This window comes from Cotesia glomerata, linkage group LG7 (genome assembly GCF_020080835.1).
Source record: "Cotesia glomerata isolate CgM1 linkage group LG7, MPM_Cglom_v2.3, whole genome shotgun sequence".
NCBI classification, from domain to species: Eukaryota; Metazoa; Arthropoda; class Insecta; order Hymenoptera; family Braconidae; genus Cotesia; species Cotesia glomerata.
Genome location: NC_058164.1, coordinates 22,495,691 through 22,514,469, shown reverse-complemented (window position 1 = coordinate 22,514,469; position 18,779 = coordinate 22,495,691). Strand labels below are relative to the sequence as shown.

General features: G+C 32.7%; 2 protein-coding genes across 6 annotated transcripts; both read right to left on the bottom strand.

The window, feature by feature from the left end:
- Positions 1 to 558: 558 nt before the first annotated feature.
- LOC123269855 lies at positions 559 to 8,067 on the bottom strand. 3 transcript variants are annotated; one of them, XM_044735742.1, is made up of 4 exons: positions 7,688 to 8,067; positions 2,583 to 2,744; positions 2,277 to 2,363; positions 559 to 2,189 (listed from the first exon to the last, which is right to left on the bottom strand). In XM_044735742.1, the coding sequence occupies exon 4, from the start codon at positions 2,107 to 2,109 to the stop codon at positions 1,297 to 1,299; it is 813 nt and encodes a 270-aa protein (XP_044591677.1). In that variant the 5' UTR covers positions 2,110 to 2,189; positions 2,277 to 2,363; positions 2,583 to 2,744; positions 7,688 to 8,067; the 3' UTR covers positions 559 to 1,296. The 3 variants fall into 3 exon arrangements, with proteins under 3 accessions (XP_044591677.1, XP_044591676.1, XP_044591678.1); XM_044735741.1 differs by lacking the exon at positions 7,688 to 8,067 and adding an exon at positions 3,272 to 3,618; XM_044735743.1 differs by lacking the exons at positions 2,583 to 2,744; positions 7,688 to 8,067 and adding an exon at positions 2,425 to 2,532.
- A 1,681-nt stretch (positions 8,068 to 9,748) lies between these two features.
- LOC123269856 lies at positions 9,749 to 11,770 on the bottom strand. 3 transcript variants are annotated; one of them, XM_044735746.1, is made up of 5 exons: positions 11,276 to 11,770; positions 11,084 to 11,198; positions 10,707 to 10,975; positions 10,392 to 10,629; positions 9,749 to 10,314 (listed from the first exon to the last, which is right to left on the bottom strand). In XM_044735746.1, the coding sequence occupies exons 3-5, from the start codon at positions 10,728 to 10,730 to the stop codon at positions 9,824 to 9,826; spliced, it is 753 nt and encodes a 250-aa protein (XP_044591681.1). In that variant the 5' UTR covers positions 10,731 to 10,975; positions 11,084 to 11,198; positions 11,276 to 11,770; the 3' UTR covers positions 9,749 to 9,823. The 3 variants fall into 3 exon arrangements, with proteins under 3 accessions (XP_044591681.1, XP_044591679.1, XP_044591680.1); XM_044735744.1 differs by having other exon boundaries at positions 10,392 to 10,975; XM_044735745.1 differs by having other exon boundaries at positions 10,392 to 11,198.
- Positions 11,771 to 18,779: the final 7,009 nt, after the last annotated feature.

Sequence of the window (18,779 nt, the reverse complement as noted above, 5' to 3'; positions counted from 1 at the left end):
AAATATAAAAATATGTATCTATTTTTCTAATTACTTAGAAATTCTACCGCTCACTCATTTCTACATTAAATCACTATAAACTTCTATTAAATCATCTGCATATTCGATAAAAAAATATCAATCATGAAATTGTTCTTTAAAAGAAAACAATGTCATGATAGCAGCATATTATATTTATATTTATATTTATATATACTCCTCCATTTCATAACTAATAAAACAATAATTTTTTTAAAACAATCATTTGATTTTTATATTTGTACAAGTGAAGACAATAATAAAATTTATTAACTTGGTGTTAATTTAATGATTTCTAGATTTTTTTCAAAAATATTTTCTTTTTATTAGAAGGAGCTTCAAGGGAGGTATATATATATATATATATATATATATATATATATATATATATATATATATATATATATATATATATATATATATATTAAGTGGTTCGATTCAGTGCTACTTAAAATTATATTTTTTTTAACTGCTTCACAAACCGTAATCACGAACATTTATACAATCTACTCAGCAGTACTCTTCTCTATTTTGTCAGTTATATTGAACTTAATGAATCAGATAAATACCATTAAGTAATGATGAATCACTCTGGTAAATCACAGGTAAATGACAAGTCCTTGTTATTTTTTAAATAATTTATTTTTAATTTGATACACTTATCTAACCATACTATAAAAAAAAAACAGTAAAAATATACGTTGGAATCTTGATTTAGACTCTAGTGATACATATCTACATACTTAATGATTTTAAGGCTTGCAATATATAAGATCTATAAATTGAGTTTTTCAGTAGAATCTTCGTCCGTTATTATTTTAAATCAGCTGCATTGCGCGTTAGGATACAATAATCTCATATATATGAAAGTACTTGTTAATTTGCCGCGGAAAACGTTAAATGTCATTTAAAGATGTGATGCGCGACGTATGCTCAAGACGTCGATCACCAACTACTAGATTTACAGTTTATAACTTTACTTAACCTACTACATATAAAAAATATCAACTAACTATCAACGTTAATCTTAATCTTATTTGGAACTATCCGCTGTATTTTCAAGAATCATTTCATGCGCATGACACACTAACGATTCGTTACTCTATAGATAACTACACTAAATACATATATAACAATCTTTTACAAAGCTTGCGCAAGACTGTTCTAAAGTTCGATAATTGTTAGCGCTAAATTCTTTTGTGGGTGTCGCTGCAAATGCTTGTGACACGTGTTCCTTGGATGAACTGAAGATAACTTAATTCATATGCAGAATGTAGCTTAAAAATGATGTCTATCTTTCTTTCTCGAAGAATATAACTTGTTCCGCATAGCATTGATAATAGCCCTGTGGTCTTCAGTACACCATCCTTGCTTTTCTCCATATATCTCCACGTATCTTACTAAAATGGCTCTTGCGTCTTTATCTAATCCGGGTCTGACGTCTGTCTTGATGCCACGAAAACGAATGGCTTTTGCTCCAGTAAGCGAGCAGACTTTGAGAGCGCTGTCTGAGAAAACTTCCACCATCAACAACTGCGCTAATGACTTGCAATCCGTCGCAGATTCATTGCAATGTTTGAGATTTGCTGCGTTGACGTAAAGTCCACTATAGCGTAAGAGTTCTATCAGTTCTGGCTTTGGATAGCGATACCTCAAGGTCCACTTTGAGTTATTTGGATCGTAGTCTGGAGGTAGAGTAAACTTTGCGATTCTCTGTTTTCGAGCTTCGCTGGTATTATTATTATCTTCAATGGGCAAGACTTTGTCTCTTATCTCGACATTCAATCCGCGAAATTTGTTCACATTTTGAGAATTAATCCTTCCAAAGTGTTCTTCCTCTGAAACGTGATCGCCAGTTGAAGTCCTCAGGCCTAAATCTTCGGCAAGATCTCCCAAGAGATCTTCTATAATCTTTGATACTTGCGAACATTCATTCAAAAAGTCTCCATGCACCGAAAATAGTTTTTTTGATGCATATTGTCGAACTGGTCCATTAGCGTATTCCATCATATTTTCAGTTTGAATCAATTCCATTGGAACCCCTCTACGAAGATCTACTGGCACTGACTGATCATAAGCTCTGTTGTCCATACTGAAGCTACTGATGTCCAACCTCGGTATACTTAGTAGTCTCTTCAGCTCTTGATTCCTTTGATCTTCCGGGGGTCGTGCTGGAATTGATAACTCTTGATTAATAAAAGGTTTTAGGAAGTGCAGTACGTAATCCTATGTACATGAAGGTGTCTTTGAATACTTACTTTGGTTTGTTGGTTCTTTTATAACGGACGGACGAATCACAGAACTTTGCTGAAGCCTGATGAGGTTGTTTACATCCTCGAAGGAATCTGTAAGCAAAAAAGTCTCTTAATCTCACTATTGTATAACGTAAACAGAACTATGACCTACGTCTATAATTATTGAGTTGGCACCGGCTCGAAATGACGTCATGTTGCTACAAACACTAGATCATTAACGTAACCGGTTTCTTTAACCTAGTCGTGATGATTACTTAAGAAATAACAAGACAGTTAAATTGAGTCTAAATAATTTTGTAAGTCACTTACGTGAGGAATATCCAACGAAGGCAATGTACGTCTTCCAGCAAGCTCTCTGGGAAAACAACAGCTACGTTGGAACTTTTTCTTGTTATGCTAATCTAAACATACTTTCCACACAGAACTGGACTTGTTAATGTCTGGATGAAACAGTACAATGAAAGCTGCCACCTAGAAACAAGCAACCCACATTTCTTATCTGCAAAATTTTAAATATATTGTGTGACACAATAATAAAATTAAATTTTAAACCACAGAAATATGTTTTATATTAGTTGTTCACCCACATTGAACCCCACGATAAGGAAATTAATTAAATAAGGAATTAATGTGGAATATAACAAAATTATTTTTGTATTTTACATAGATGAATCATTGCATACCCAATTTTCCTCCAAGCTTTAAATAAATTCACACTTCACACGCATGTTATTTATCACAATATTTTAAAACTGAATTAAAGCACTTGATGCTACAGACAACCAACATGATGAAACTGCGAGAGCACACTAATAAATCCATCGTTCGGGTAAACTATATAAAGCAAACATCTATATATCTGTGCAAGAAAAATATAGAAATAGTTTTCTGGACTCATAACTGTTACATGAATTACAAATGGTTTTCGATTATGATGTTAAAACAATGTAGATAAAAACACCGCTATTAAAATGTTTATTTGGCACAAGATTACTCACCACACTTGGTGAGTTAATTAAACTGTATATGTCAAGGTCATCTGAATTACAAACTTTCTATATGTCACACATCGCGCTATCAAACGGAATATCGTGCGAACATTAGCTAATATATCTATGAGATTTATTATGTACATAGTTATGGCACTAATCTGTCATAGGTCTACATTTTTCTATAAGGAACAGAGTATAGACGTATGGTTTACTGTGATATGATACAGTCAAACTTTTGTGGAAGGTTTGCACAAGATTGACTATTTTTACCTATTATAACTATCTGCAGCAAGACCCCTAGGCAGAAAACGACGCTAGGAACTATCAAACTTGCAAGCAGTCTCGCACTAGCCTTATAAAAGATTGACGTGTGGATGGTTTGTGTATAGCGAAGTAGTTTGGTATACACGGAAAAAAAATCCTATGAAAAATTACTATAGTAACATCGTAATCCAGGACTAGACTTTCAGTATCTCCATTTTTACGATGCTGCCGTCTACAGAATACAATTTGAATTATTGAAAATTACGATGTTATTTAGTAAATTTTTTTTCCGTAAGAGCAAGTGAATAAGGACGCATACTATATGTTTTAATAAAAGAGAGACAGAGTCTAGTAGTTTGCGACGCCACCACCGAAAGATGACCAACTACTGTATCAAGGGTCTTATTATGTGACTGAACAGAAACTTTAAATATTCCCTTCGATAGCGTGAAGGGATAAACCTTGGACTTGAGGCGGAGAGGACACCGGGTTCGATTCTTGAATGATACAGAATTATTTTTTCGGTGACCTAAACTTCTTTTTAATTTGAGTGATAGAAATTTACGATGTTGCATCGTATAAATTACGATGTTTGAGTTCTGGCCCGGCACTGCAATGTTCTATACTAAAAATTACGATGTTTGCATTGTAATTTTTCGTACAATTTTCTTTCCGTGTAGTGTTGTAAGTAAAAACTGATTTGCTATTTGCACGTTATTTTTTATTAAAGGATATAAAATCATAAAAAAAATTACATTAAGCTTATTAATAATAATAAAAGGAATGGTAACATCATGTAGTAACAAACGATTGCTAATTAATCTTACGCTTATTAATAATAATTATAATGAAATGGTAACGTAATGTAGAAACAAACGATTTTAAATTTATCTTACGCTTATTAACTAAAAATTATCCTTAGATTCTACGGTTAAATGCATCGTATTGATAAATGGCGATTGCACGAACCAATTTCATGATCGAAGACAACACTACTGAAAATAGATCATGTATACGTATGACGGTGATGTTCTCGCCATCTCCGGTGTTTTAAAATGTAGCTACTGTAAACAGTTCATCCTATAATGTACACAATGCGATTCACCGACAATGGAAACATCATACTGTTGACTTATTTTTTTTAGCCAATATCAACTCATAACGCATGGCGGCTTTAATAGACTTATCACTTGATGGATGCCAACTATGAGTGTACCCATACGTTAGGACGTAATTGATGATGGCAGTGATCGCGTTAGCGTCTAACCTGAGACTTCCACGACCCCGTACGTTATTAACGTACTGGCATTTTCTCAAGGCAGACTCTGTGAAAACATGTTTCATCAGGAGTCTTGTTAACTGGGTACACTTCTTCGAACGTTTCACACAGAAGTTGAGTTCTAAGTCCTTAACGTATACACCAGTATTTGGCCAGAGCTCGACGAGTCCTGGTGAGTATTCACAGTGCTGCAATGTCCATCTTGTGTTTTTACCTCCGGGGTTGGTATGTGGATCTTTCAATAGGCTTGAAGCTCCCAACTGTTCGTCCACCTTTGAAGAGTTTATACACCAGTCTCGAGAAACTTCACCATCGCTACCATTTTTGCTGTCTTGGTCAATACTAATACTCGATGCTTCATGTTGTAATTTCGCCACTTCAACTATTCTACTGACCATCGATAATCCTGAATCAGCAGTATTTGAACGATTAAGAAACCATTTTTCGAAGCTTGACCGAAAAGTGTGGTTCTCGTTCACGCCGCTGATTTCCCACGCACTAAGAGATGAGGAGGAATCAGATCTTCCGACTTCTGTGATAATCACTTCAGGGTAAAAAACTTCGTCTATGTAATCTCTGCGTTCGCTGGTGGAGTGACTCTCGGAAGAGCGCATAGATAAATCACACGGAGTGTCATCATCACTATCTAGAACGACTACACTTCCCGGTGAATCAGATTTTACCTTCGGATCTTCTTCTATTGCCTTCTCCATCGAACAATCTGAATCAGCCGCAGTCGAAAGCCTTTCAAGCCATTTATGGAATTCTGCTGAATAGAAAAAGTGAGGACTTCCAACTTTGCTGGCGATAACTTTGGAGCTGCTAAATTGTTCTAGATCATGCTCGCGTTGATTAACACAACGAATAACAATTTCGTCGACATCTGAAACGAAAATATCATTGTTATTCAAGCAGAGCTAAGGTCTAAACTTCCGTTCCTAGGTATTAGAATTGACCTTGCTAGTCTATTTATGCTAAGTAGTTACTATAGTAGTTCAACAATTGTTTTCGAGTAGCCATTGAATTCTCGATTATAGATGTCAGGTCCGTTAACGACGCGCACAATTAAGTTCGTTAATATTCTCGTCAATATTATTCTACTATCACCCTTTTTTGTTTTTTTTTAACACGTCTCTCAATCTATTAAAAAAAAAAAAAACGTACACTTTTTTAACCTATAGAATTATATTTTTATTTTTGTAATTATAGCTAAACATTTTCACTGAGAAAAAATGATAATTATGGGCAAAACAGAATTCCTTGACTCAAAAATATGATAAAATAAAGAATTGTATAAATTACTTCCTTCACAAAAAAATACCAATATCTTTTTCCATTATTATAAGCAAACAAACGAGTAGTTTTACATGAATTAAAGAAAAATTATTTTAATCTATTCGATCAATTCTCGAGACAGGCAGTACACTGTTGAAAATTTCCAAAAATCTACATTCTTGACTCAAGAATATAAATTCTTAAAAAAAATTTTTTTTTTCAATGTAAGTAGCGCGAAACTTTTCCAGTAGAACTGTTATCTGTCAAAAATAACTTACCGGTGCTGTACACGATCTTTGCCAAGTACAAGGTCCAGTCTTTCCCACGATTCTCGTAGTTTTTGATCCGTTCTCTAGTGACTTCCCATGGTTCATCAGGATACGCCACCAAGACTGTTGTGCTCTTCTTATCTTCCCATATAACCCAGGACACCGGGATGCAATGGACTTCACTGCCCCCCATGTTCTTGGATGGCATAAATTCTACTATATAATAATTTTTTCGGCTTTCATCCATCTAGGAAATATAAGAATAATTATTCAAAATTCAATCTGATCAAGCAAACCTAAATTCTGTTTCGTATTTATAGCAATAGCAATAAAAAAAAATCATAACTTACCTCAACAAACGTAACTTCAGTAACTTCAAAATGTAAATCTTCGTATTAGACACACAAAATATATGTGCATAAATTAACGAACTGACTTTATGACTAACAATATTCGTAAATGTCCGCCTGGACGCAGGCGAGTTCACCAATGAACAAATTTTAGACGATAGGTATGAGCACAATACCCAACCGCTATATAATTTGATAATGTATGAACTATACCTATCGACAGAGCTGAATGTTTTTTTTATATTTTCCTTATTATTCAGCAAATAATAGGTAATACCCAACTCAACTGAAACAAACAACTAATTATAGTACTATGAATATTCCAACTTATGCCAATAAATCTAAAACATATTAATAATTTGCTTACTTACATACACCGGAATATATACATACCGGCAATAATTGTAAGATTCATAGTAAACTACTAAGATATTCGTGGAAGCGTTGTGAGAGCGAGAGAGAAGATAGAAGAAGGAATGACGGATAAAGATAACTTTGTGGGGGTGAATGCGCTTCATGTAGGAACTGACGCACTCATTAGCCAGGCATTTACGTCACATATGAAATTACAAATCAAAATAAATATTTTTTTTTTTTTACTTACCCTACCATTTGCACAACCGCATTTATTGCTGACGTCAATGGCGATGTGTCACTGTTTTGCCAATCTGCGACGCATTCTGAATCACATTCCTTAATGACGTTAGCAATCGTTTTGCAATTTAATTCTGCGCTGCATAATATCACCCAATGCCTATCAGCGGGCTGTGTTGTTATTTCTTCTGAGAAATCAAGGTCACGTTTGATAACACAACGAATCTATTGTTCGCAACATTCCGCAGAAGATATTTTATTATTGTTAATCATGCAATAAAGTTCCGCTTATATTACACAAAAATCAAATCTCTTGCTATACTCAATTATATGACGATGCAATGGTATAACTTATGTCATATACGAATTGAATAATTAATGTTTAACTCACCAACACTTCCGCGCAAAGTGAGACTCCCAATCTTTTCCAGAGTTCGCGTAAATTTTAACCCACTGCGAACCCCAGAACTTAACTATGTAGTGTTTGCAAACCTATATCGTGTCGATCTGAAAGGAATAGTTGTAGATATAGTATCTATAGCATGCAACCAATCAAACTTCATCAACAAACAATTATATCATCTCTAAAAATAAATTCTCACCTGTTTCAAGTCAACGACCTGTTATTAGAACAGATGTTCAGTAATAAAAAATAGTCAATTAATAAATGGAAATTTAGCGCGCAATACAGATAGATCATGGGGTTCTAGTGTATAGACGATTCAAACCTTTTCTAACGATTCACAACTTCAACCTTTAGGTGTTTAGTTGCGGCTACACTGTAAATCTAACTGTTTTAACAAAACATACATAAAGTGTTTTGTTCCTATCTTGAAGCATTATAGTCACTTTTGAAACACTTTCACGTGTTTTAATTTCCTATGTTAAATGCCCATTTGTGATCACTTTTAAAACACTTGGATTTACAGTGTATAGACCAACATGTGTTTTCTGTACCGGATTTGCCCTATTCCTTACCTCTTAGTAAGCTCTTAGAACAGTGGCATAGAAAAACTACAGAGAAAACTCATGCCAGTATTGTCGGAGCAGGACTCCTATATGAAACTCTTCATTATCGATTATCGGGACATTAGGCCCCTTCTTAGCGCGCTAAGATCTACACGCTATAGCCAGCACTAACTAACCGGTCGCCTATCCAAAAACTAATCTCAGGAAATGCTTAACATGTGTCAGAGTCAGAGTTTTTCACTATTACTTTATGATTTTTATTCTGTATAGTTATCATACTTCACTCTTCGAAAAACCAAATTTTTACTTTACTTCTCCGATTTTTCACCTAAGTAAAAATCGTAGATCATCGATCGATCGTCTGTCATTTGATAGTCATTCGAAAACATATAAATTGTCGAAAAACCGTAACTCGGTGGTAGATGCACAGTAGTCTGCGAGTGAAACGAGCGTATAATGTCGGTAAGTCAGGAATTGAAAAATTTTCAGTAAATAATCGGGATGAAAAATTTGAAAAAAAATATTAAATTATTGTAATTTTGTTTATTTCAAAGTAAAATTATAAAAAATTAATCAGATTACAGGCAATCAACAGAGATCCATCATTTCAATACTTTTCAGAAGAGTTTATGGCTTACAAGTGTTGAATTTTTTTCATAGTCTTAAATGAGAAACCATAATACCTTTTGATTATGAAAAATATAATAATCAATATTGTTTTTTTTTTTTTTTTTTAGAGACGAAAACTTTAATTTCAAAATTACGGAAAAATTGTTTGTTATCAAGAAAAATTATTATGAGATATTTTTTTTTAACAATTCAATTTTTAGCAATTTCTTTTCCAGAACTTTTTTTATACAGTTAATAATTTCACCGTAATTTCGAAATTAAGAATTTCGTTATCATCAAAAATTTGAATCATTTATTACGATTATTATTTTGAAGTCATGGAAAAAATATAACTTTATTTAAGCTATTTTTATCTGTGCAATGAAAAAAAAATGACTTGGTTTTGACACCTGATGATGTGACTGAATCATACGTTTCGTGTGGTGTCTTAGATGGCCTAGCTGGTAGAGTCTTGGGCGCGCGACCAGATGAATCGGGTTCGAGGCTCGGTCTAGACTGTCCGAAATATCTTTTTTCATTTTATTGTCCGTGATAGTAGCGTAAAATCACCGTATTTCGACAGTATATTGAGCGTACAGTGTTGGTCATAACGTCGTAGATTCACTTGCGTATGCACCGTAAATATTCAATAAATTTATAGTAGACATCGTTCATAACGGTATCCGATGCTGACTGACAGATCGCTCGGTAAGAACGAACTTTATACGGTGAAACGACCGTGAAACAACCGTCATTCGACCATGCTTTCACCGTGTCGCCGAAACCGCCAGGGTTTGAATGAACAAAAATTAGTTCTTATCTTACGGATTTTAAACAATATTTTCAATGAGATTGGAAATAAGTAACAAACAAAAAACATAAAAATTTTTTTTATTTTAAAAAACGTTATTAATAATATTAAAAGAAATGCATCATCACATGTCAACATCTACTCTGAACCAGCATATATAATAAACAATAGTTGCTTGATCGCTGTTTCAATTTCATTGCTAATTTCGTTGCTAGCAGAGTTGACGCCAGGCTTAGCTGACGTAGACGTCGATAGCAAGTTTATTCCGTTAATAGCATTTGTCCAGCTCGAATTTGTATAGCCGCTTATTTTGGCTTGCAAAAACTTGGCATAAGTATAAGTCTGTGTCCTAAGATATTCGTAGTCAGGGTTATTGCGGCGAGCTTGTAATTGGCTTTTATATTTCTCACTGTACAGATCAATTGATCGGAGAATGCTGACGACTAATGGTCGAATGATCTTAAATTGTTCCGCCAATTTAAGCTCCCTGATAGCAGTAGATATGTCAAAAAACGACTCATTAACAACAGTATTTTTAATGTTGGTGGTAATTGTTGATATCGGCGGGGATTGAGCTTCGTTAGGCGGTGTGTAATGCAACGCGTAGAGTAGTGCGTCTCCGAGGTTATCTATACAAGAAAAATTAAAATGAACGTTCAACTTTACCAAATGAAAGGAGTTAATTAATGACTAATTAAGTACTGACCTGTTTGATAGTACAAGGTAGCCAGGTAAGTTTTCCAATGAAAGAACACTGGAAAGTTCTCCTCGAGGTATCGTAGCATGTTCTCCTTTATATCTGAAGGTGGATAGCGTACAAACACAATCTTATCCAAAATTGAGTCAAGCCAATTACTTGAAATGCATCTCAATCCATTTTGGTGTTCAAGGCTGCCTATGAACTTCACGACCAGGTATTGTTTTACCACCAGCTTGTGTGTGTTCTGGAAGGTGCATATGTTCGTTTGAAAAGCTAATTCACTTTTGTTAAACTTATCACAGCACAAAAACATAAACTCACCTTATTTTTCAGCGTTGATCTCATTTCACAAAACGTATGTGTCTATCTTCGGATCAGAAAGAAATACTTTGAAAATTATCATCGGGCTTATATATGTGCCCGCTTCCAGACAGTCTACTTCATTTCCAACTCAAATGTGACCCATTGAAATACATTTATTCAGACAATTTTGGGAGACAATCAATGAGTTTGAAAGGTTAACGAAAAAACTGTTCCCAAGTGCAGACAAGAATATTTAACGTCGTCAATGCATAGATATGTGATTTCGTCTATGGAAATATAAAAGACCAGATAAGCTGATTTATAAACATTTTATTCAGAAAAAAAATATGTTGCTATGCCATAACATTGTAAAAATAAAGACTAAATGCAATTACTTTTGCAAAAGTTGACGTAATATCGACGTTGTTTCCTCAAAATCACTCGCTAAAAATTCTTGTACGTATTCAGTCATTTTTCCTCGCAGGAACTGCATCCCCTCGTTAACATCATCTGCAATTAACCCAACTATGAAAAAGAGGTAACGACGTCGAAGGAACAGTTCCTAAGGTCATATAAAAAACACTAACCTGTTCCATACTCCAAAGTCGCCGAGTACACTGCGAAAACCATCGAAGGGTAAATATTTAATAACACTTTACTTCGCAGCGGACACGCTACCATAACATTATCACCGTCACGAGTTACAATCCACGAATTATGGATGCACATATACGGAAAACAACCGAACACTCGAGGCAAGCCGACGAATTTCACTACAAAGAAATTTTTACCATAAACTTTTTCCAACATAATTATCAACGATCCATTAACGACCTGATCTGTTGGTAGTCAAGGTACTATTATGATAAAGACAAAGCGGGATGAATTTCACTTGAAAACCAAAGTATTGGAACAATTTTTAAAATAAACACCTCGTTATTGCGATAAGAAAAATGCAGCGCAGTTTTGCAAAGAGCAATGAACTCCAATCGAATTAGTTTGACCTTAACACTTGTTCTATTCTTACCAAGGTTACTTCTGATAAACACATACGTTGATTGTCTTATAAATAGGTACCGTACTACTCACGCTTGACATCTTCGTCGCATATAATATATGCGCAAAACTAATGACGTAGTTAAACCGGGTTAACATCGGTTTGATTGAGATTCATTAATAAACTAAAAAATCTTTATTAGAATAAAATAACAGTTTATATTCCATATGCTTATTCGATATCCCGGCCCATGAACATCATGGTTTGCATTAGCATTGCAATAACATTACTCACTATTTTTTTCGTAACTTGGACCTCTCCATCAGTCTCTACTTTTTCTTGGTACAACTGAAGGTACTTAGACATGTCCTTATGCACGATTTTCAAGTAAATATCTCGGAGCTGCGTGTATTTTAGTCTTTCAACTGCTATGAGGTTGTCATCCCCTAGCTGCTTCTGTTCAGGGTCAGTATGATCTTCAACCTCTTTGATGTATTCTAAAAGAGTTGCGACGATCGGTTTAATCGTCAAGAGTAGTGAGACGTCATCAATTTCTTTCTTTTCGCTTTCTTTGCTCGTTCCTGGAATTGGTGCAGATCTCTTCTTTTGTAAGCGTTTTGATTTTTGGTTAGAAGCACTCATTACTGGTCGAGTGTGTCTATGCTAGAAAAAACATTATACACTGAGAAAAAATTATTTTGCTACTAAGGATATTTTTTTTGATAATCAGAATATTTGGTATTGTGCTACTAAGAATACGTGGTATTTTGATTATCACAATAAATATACTGATTATCACAATACCTAGGTATACTGATTATCAGTATACCAATATAACAGACTATTAGATAATTATAACCTCACTTGACTGGCATAAATCAATTGACTTATAAAGGTAACAAAAGAAATTAAAATTAAAATTGAAAGTGTAATAATAAATTTTTTTCAAGCTAATATAATAAATGTTAGTTGAATTCTATTTTTACCAGTGCATAAATCAAATAAACTGACTGTTAGTGTTAAAACGTCGATGGCAGTGACAGCGCATATATTATAGTTTACTGCGTAGAGTATAGCTCTTGAACTGACTTATATTCTGATAATCACAATACTTGGTATTATACTTGGTGATTATCAAAATACTTTTTTCTCAGTGTACATTTGTAGATTAAATATTCTAATTATTGATTATAATTTAACAATAAAAACTCTAAACTCTCCATTAGAAAACTCGAAAGATGTAAGCGAAAAATTCTTACCTTCAAAAAACTAGATAAACAACTTCTTTCTTGCTCAGATGGACAGAAAGTGTTCTACAAAAGCTCTTTATCGAAATATTTATACCGTCGTTAGTCCAATTCGGGATGAATTAACTTATCAGCGTCATACGATAAATGTTCCTCATGGTCGTGCAAAATAACAGGAAAAAGGTACCAAAAAAATATTTGTTTCGGACGTGATTTTTATTTTTTTTATTTTTACTTCTGATATACATTCTATAGAGGTGCATAACACCTGTGCATAGACACCAGAAAAATACAATAATATTTAGTTATATATAAATCGTGTTAAAACATTCATAAGCCAATACAATGTACAAAGTATAAGTTTCCTTACGACTAATTATACAATATTTTGCTATCTAATATAGTATCTTAATTTATAATTCAATAGATCTAATCCACCTCCCAAAATTCTTGCTTAATAAGTTCTTTTTGCATTCAAGAGCTTTTAGATTATTAGGAATTAGATTGAAATATTTTATTGCCACAAAAAACGCATTTTTGGTACTTAAACTTTTACTAATTTTTGGTAAAATTATCAGTCTATTACGTGTGTTTATAAACCTCTCAGAGTACATTAATTTACAATCTGTAAAGTAATAAGTAAGCGCATTCACAACAAAATACTGGTTAATTTTTAAGGGTACTAACATTTCATTTTTATTTTCATTTTACTTATCAACTTATTCTGCAAATTTATAATAGGTTTCATCGTATTATCATATGCACCACCCCAAGCAATGATTCCATAGTTTATAACACTTTCGAATAGTCCATGATATATTGTTTTCAGTATAGATGGGTGTAGCCAATTACTTAATTTATAGAATAAAAAGTGAAGTACTTGACTTTTTTAATCAGCTCAGTTACATGCTTATTCCATTTCATATGACAGTCATACACTACCCCTAAATATTTACAGCTTTCAACTCTTTTCAGTTTTCTATCTTTAATAAACAAATGAAAACTAGTGGGAACACTATCAATGTAGCTTCCGAAAGTAATGTATGTAGACTTATCAACATTGAGCGTAAGCTTATTGCCTTTAACCACTTATCTAAATTTTTAACCATTCAGTCAGACATTCATGAACTACTTGCCAACCACTTCCACTGCACAGGACTGCAGTATCATCAGCATAAGAAACTAGTGCATTCTCTGGTACAATATTAAAAATATCATCAATAAACAAAATGAAAAGAAGTGGTCCCAAGATAGTCCCTTGAGGAACTCCAATTTTCACAGATCTGTAATCACTATTACAATTATTTATTTTGACACACTGCTCTCTATTCGATAAATAATTATCAATCAATTTATGAGGCAGACCTCTTATTCCCTTACGCCATAGTTTATTTAGAAGAATTTTATGATTCACAGTGTCAAAAGCTTTAGCAAGATCCAAGAAAACTAACACGGTAGCTAGGTTTTTATCCACATTATTGTAAATAAAGTTAGAGGTAAAAGCTAAGGCATCATCCGTGCCTCTATTCTTCATGAAACCAAATTGATTATTTGCGATCAAATTATTACAAATACAAAAATTATATAATCTAACATATATGATTTTTTCAAAGATTTTAGCCAAGTTAGAAATCAAAGAAATAGGTCTGTAATTGGTGGCCAGATGGGCGTTACCAGACTTGTAAATCGGAATAATATCAGCTTTCTTCAAAGCAGTGGGCCAGATGGCTCTGCTTATGCAGTTATTAAAGATATATTCTAAAGGCAGGCTAATATCTTTGGCTATACATTTTAATATCTTGCTATGAATATTGTCAACGCCACCAGCTTTGTCTTTCATTTCATTGATAACTTTTTCTATTTCAAATTTATTAGTAGGTAATAAAAATATAGTATTACAATTATATTCAACAGTTTTTTCACAATTAATTTCATCATTGTTACCTAGCTTACTCGCAAGCTTTTCACCAACATTAGTAAAAAAGTCAACAAAACTATCAGCAATTAATTTGTTATCTGAAACAATCTCATCATCACTAATAATATAATCAATATCTTTAGCTCGATTATTTTTCCAAGCTTGCTATTTACATAATTCCACAGTTTTTTACTATCATTACAATAATTTCTGACTTTTTTAGATTCAAAGTTACTTTTGGCTAATTTAATTGTTTTGTTAAGAATTTTACAGTATGCATTATATTGGCTTTTAAGTTCCTCATTATCCCTGTCTAAATTCCAAATACTATATAGTTGCTCTTTAATCTTACATGAAACCATAATACCCTGAGTTATCCATTGACTACGTGGCTTATTTTTGTTTTTTTTATTTCTGATTTTAAACTTAGCATCACTAACTAAAGATTTAATACTATCAGTGAATACATTGAAAAATTTATCAGGGTCTTGTATTTCAAGTAATGTCGACCAATTAAATTCATTACTAAGAATAGCCAGATGGTTGTAATTTATAGGAGCAATACCATTGTTGCAATTATTATTACTAAAATTACTATTATTATTGCTTTTATGATGATCAAAACTGACAAAAATCGGAAAGTGATCAGTAAAAGTATTAGTATAAGTAAAGGATTTTAAATTACATATGTTAGATTTGATAAAGAAGTTATCAATACAAGTTCCACCAGAATCATTAGGTCTGGTTATACCATTGAAATGTGGTAAATACCCTCTGTCTAGAAAATTTGACAGAAAGTTGTTGGCTAAAAGATCTGTTGACAACAAATTTATGTTAAAGTCACCAACTATAGCATGATTTTTGCCATGACTATTTAACTTGATGTATTCGTATGTTGCCTTAACAAAATCTTCCCTGCTCACATCATGACATCGGTACACACCAGATATTTTAAAAACACTACCATCATTCAATTTAATTTTAGTAGACATAAACTTTACTTGACCCGACACTTCAATTGACGTGCTAAATTGTAGAGTTTTCTTAATATACATAACCACTCCGTCGGCTTTATTGACATTACTATGATTATAATAACAACTGTATTCATCAAGGTGAAAAAAAGTAAAACAGGGTAGTTGCCAAGTCTCGGAACATATTATGACTTCAGGTTTGACACTTAAGTTACGAATAAAAATTTCAAGATTTTCAAAATTAGAATTTAGACCTCTGACATTGAGATGGAGTATCAGTAAGTTATCATGACATAGAAATTTATTTAAGCTGCAAAGATCACTAAAGTTTTCTTCAATAGAATTATCCTCCATTGATAATAAACTATTGATTTTGATTTGTCAATCTATTTCCTACATTACCAATTGAATTTGGTAAAATAGGTTTGATGGGATAATCAGTTTCATTGATAATCTTGTTCAGTTTGTATTTGAGATATTCGCAGCACATATCTGTAGCGCAGTGATCAGTAGCTCTATCTTTTTTGAATTTATCATTGTAGAAAACACAGTTTATGCACTTTTTAGATTGGCTTGTACACATTTTAGTAAGATGGCTACCAGCACATATTAGACATCTGATTTCATTACTACAGTTTTTATGCTTGTGGTTTGATCTACCGCATTTGAAGCACAGGTTGAAATTAAAATAATCAAAAATTCTACAGCACTGATGACCAACGTACGTTATCGTTAAAGATTATAATAATAACATTTGGTAACCATAATAGTCTTCTCTTGACTGATACTGAATTTACGTTAGAGCATGGAGTGTCAAGGCCAATAACTGAACACTTGTTAGACGTGTGGTACGTCATCGATCCCTTATGTAACTAACCTTGCGGCGTCGCAGTAGCCAGTAACCTTATTAAGTGACCGGAAGGTAGTTAAGGACAATTTCTCGGATGCCTCTTCCCATTGATAACGTCAGTTTTTTCTTTGCCCGTATCCTTTTTTAGGCTAACGTAAAAATCCTCAGAAAACTTAATAATTCTTACAATCATTGGATCATTATATCATTAATTACTTACTTATTATATTTCTTGAGGAAAGTCAAGATTGTAAGTAAAGAAAATAATTTTTTTACGACATTTTTAGGGCTCTCCATTTTGCTCCACTTTCCCATTTTGCCCCACCCTCTCTTTTTTAAAGGTAGTTATTTTGTTAATTTTTACATGGATAGCTCTCCTAGTTGACATCAGTACTAATGCATCCGATTTTCGTAAGGTTCACTAGGGGACGTCGCGAACTGGAAAGTCAGAGACTTAAAATAATTGCGACGACTCTCCAAGCAAAGAAAATCAAGTTATGGCCAATAGATGGCGCCGCAAGATAATGCTTTTGATGACGTCTTATAGCCTTAAACACTGATCAGCATTTTTATTCATAATTGAAGAAGCTATTATATTTTTAAACTCAATAAATTATTACACGGAGAGAAAAATTTCATGCTGTTATTACTGTTGTAATAATATTGCCACTGGTTCTGATCATTGCCATTACTATTATATATATTATATATATATACAGTACCGACGGAAAATTTCCGGACAACCTTCTTGTTTACTTTTTAATTTAAATATGATACATAAACAAATTATCTTGATAAAATGCTATTTTATTTTACAAAGTGTGTACGATCGAGTCATTGACTTTCTTCTTGATTTATTTTACTTTTAATAATCGTTTCAATAAATTTTCATCTTGTCCGAAAACTTCCTGTTTACATATTCCCGGAATTTCAGTTCAAAATTTGAATTTTGAAAGGTCGCTCATGATTTTTTTCAATTTATTAGTGCATTAGTTTAGATTTTATCGAGCGACCTTTTACTATTCAAATTAAAATTCCATGCATTTTTTTTTTTTTATTTAGTACAATAATCGATAAAAATACATAACGAGATGAACTAAAAATCAAGCACAACATAGAAAATATAATTTTTTTTTAATTTAATAATTTGATTTAATCAACTGCCAGACGTGGGTTCGAATCCCAAGCTGGTCTAGAAACCAGCTTGGTTGAGATTTGACCTTGCCGCGTATTTTAAGATTTTTTCAAACCAAAAAGACCCCAACGTACCACTCCCAACACTTAAAGTCGGCGATATGACTAATTAAAGAAAAAAAAAAAAAATTCTGAACGACCTTTCAAAATTTAAATTTTGAACTGAAACTTTCAGAAACTTATTTTTTTTTTGGTCTATAAAATTATACCGTAACGCGAAAAAAAATAAAAAAAAAAAAATTCGATTTTTGACGATTTTTGAAATTTTAAAAAATTTGGAGTGACCTCTTAAAAATTTTTTTTTTAGCTGTCTTTTGGTGAGGGCTCTTAAAACATCAAAAACTAACATTTTTTCACTCGAGACTCAAAAAAAAAAATAGTTGGTTTTTTTACGCCACCCTAATATATATATATATATATATATATATATATATATATATATATATATATATATACTCCCCATGTAGTAACTAATAAAGACTGAAAAAATAAAAAAAAAATTTTTTTATATTTTTTTATTTCTTATTAGTTACAACATAGAGGGTTATATATATATTTATATATTTATATATATATATATATATATATATATATATATATATATTAGGGAGCATAAAATGTAACTCCCGTAGAGAACCTTTTAAAATTGGAATTTTGAGTTCCACTTTTAACAACAGCTGTGTTTAGACATTTCCTGAGATATTTCGGGTTGAGAGAATTTATTTGATTATTTATAGGATATTTAACAGGAGATTTAATTGGGCACTTCCAGCCAAATTTTGAATTTTCACCGGAAATGCCCAAACTAAGCTTCTGTTAAAAAATTCTATGAAAATCAAATACATTGTCTCACACCAAAATATATCAGGAAATGCCCAAACGCAGCCCCTGTTAAAAGCGGAACTAAAATT

What these genes read in the sequence shown, in the direction of transcription:
- LOC123269855 (XM_044735742.1), bottom strand. Translation starts at nt 2,109, where the DNA reads ATGGACAACAGAGCTTATGATCAGTCAGTGCCAGTAGATCTTCGTAGA.
- LOC123269856 (XM_044735745.1), bottom strand. Translation starts at nt 10,698, where the DNA reads ATGTTTTTGTGCTGTGATAAGTTTAACAAAAGTGAATTAGCTTTTCAA. An exon ending in TACCTTGTACTATCAAACAG is followed by an intron (nt 10,315 to 10,391) that starts GTCAGTACTTAA and finishes TTTCTTGTATAG; the next exon opens with ATAACCTCGGAGACGCACTA.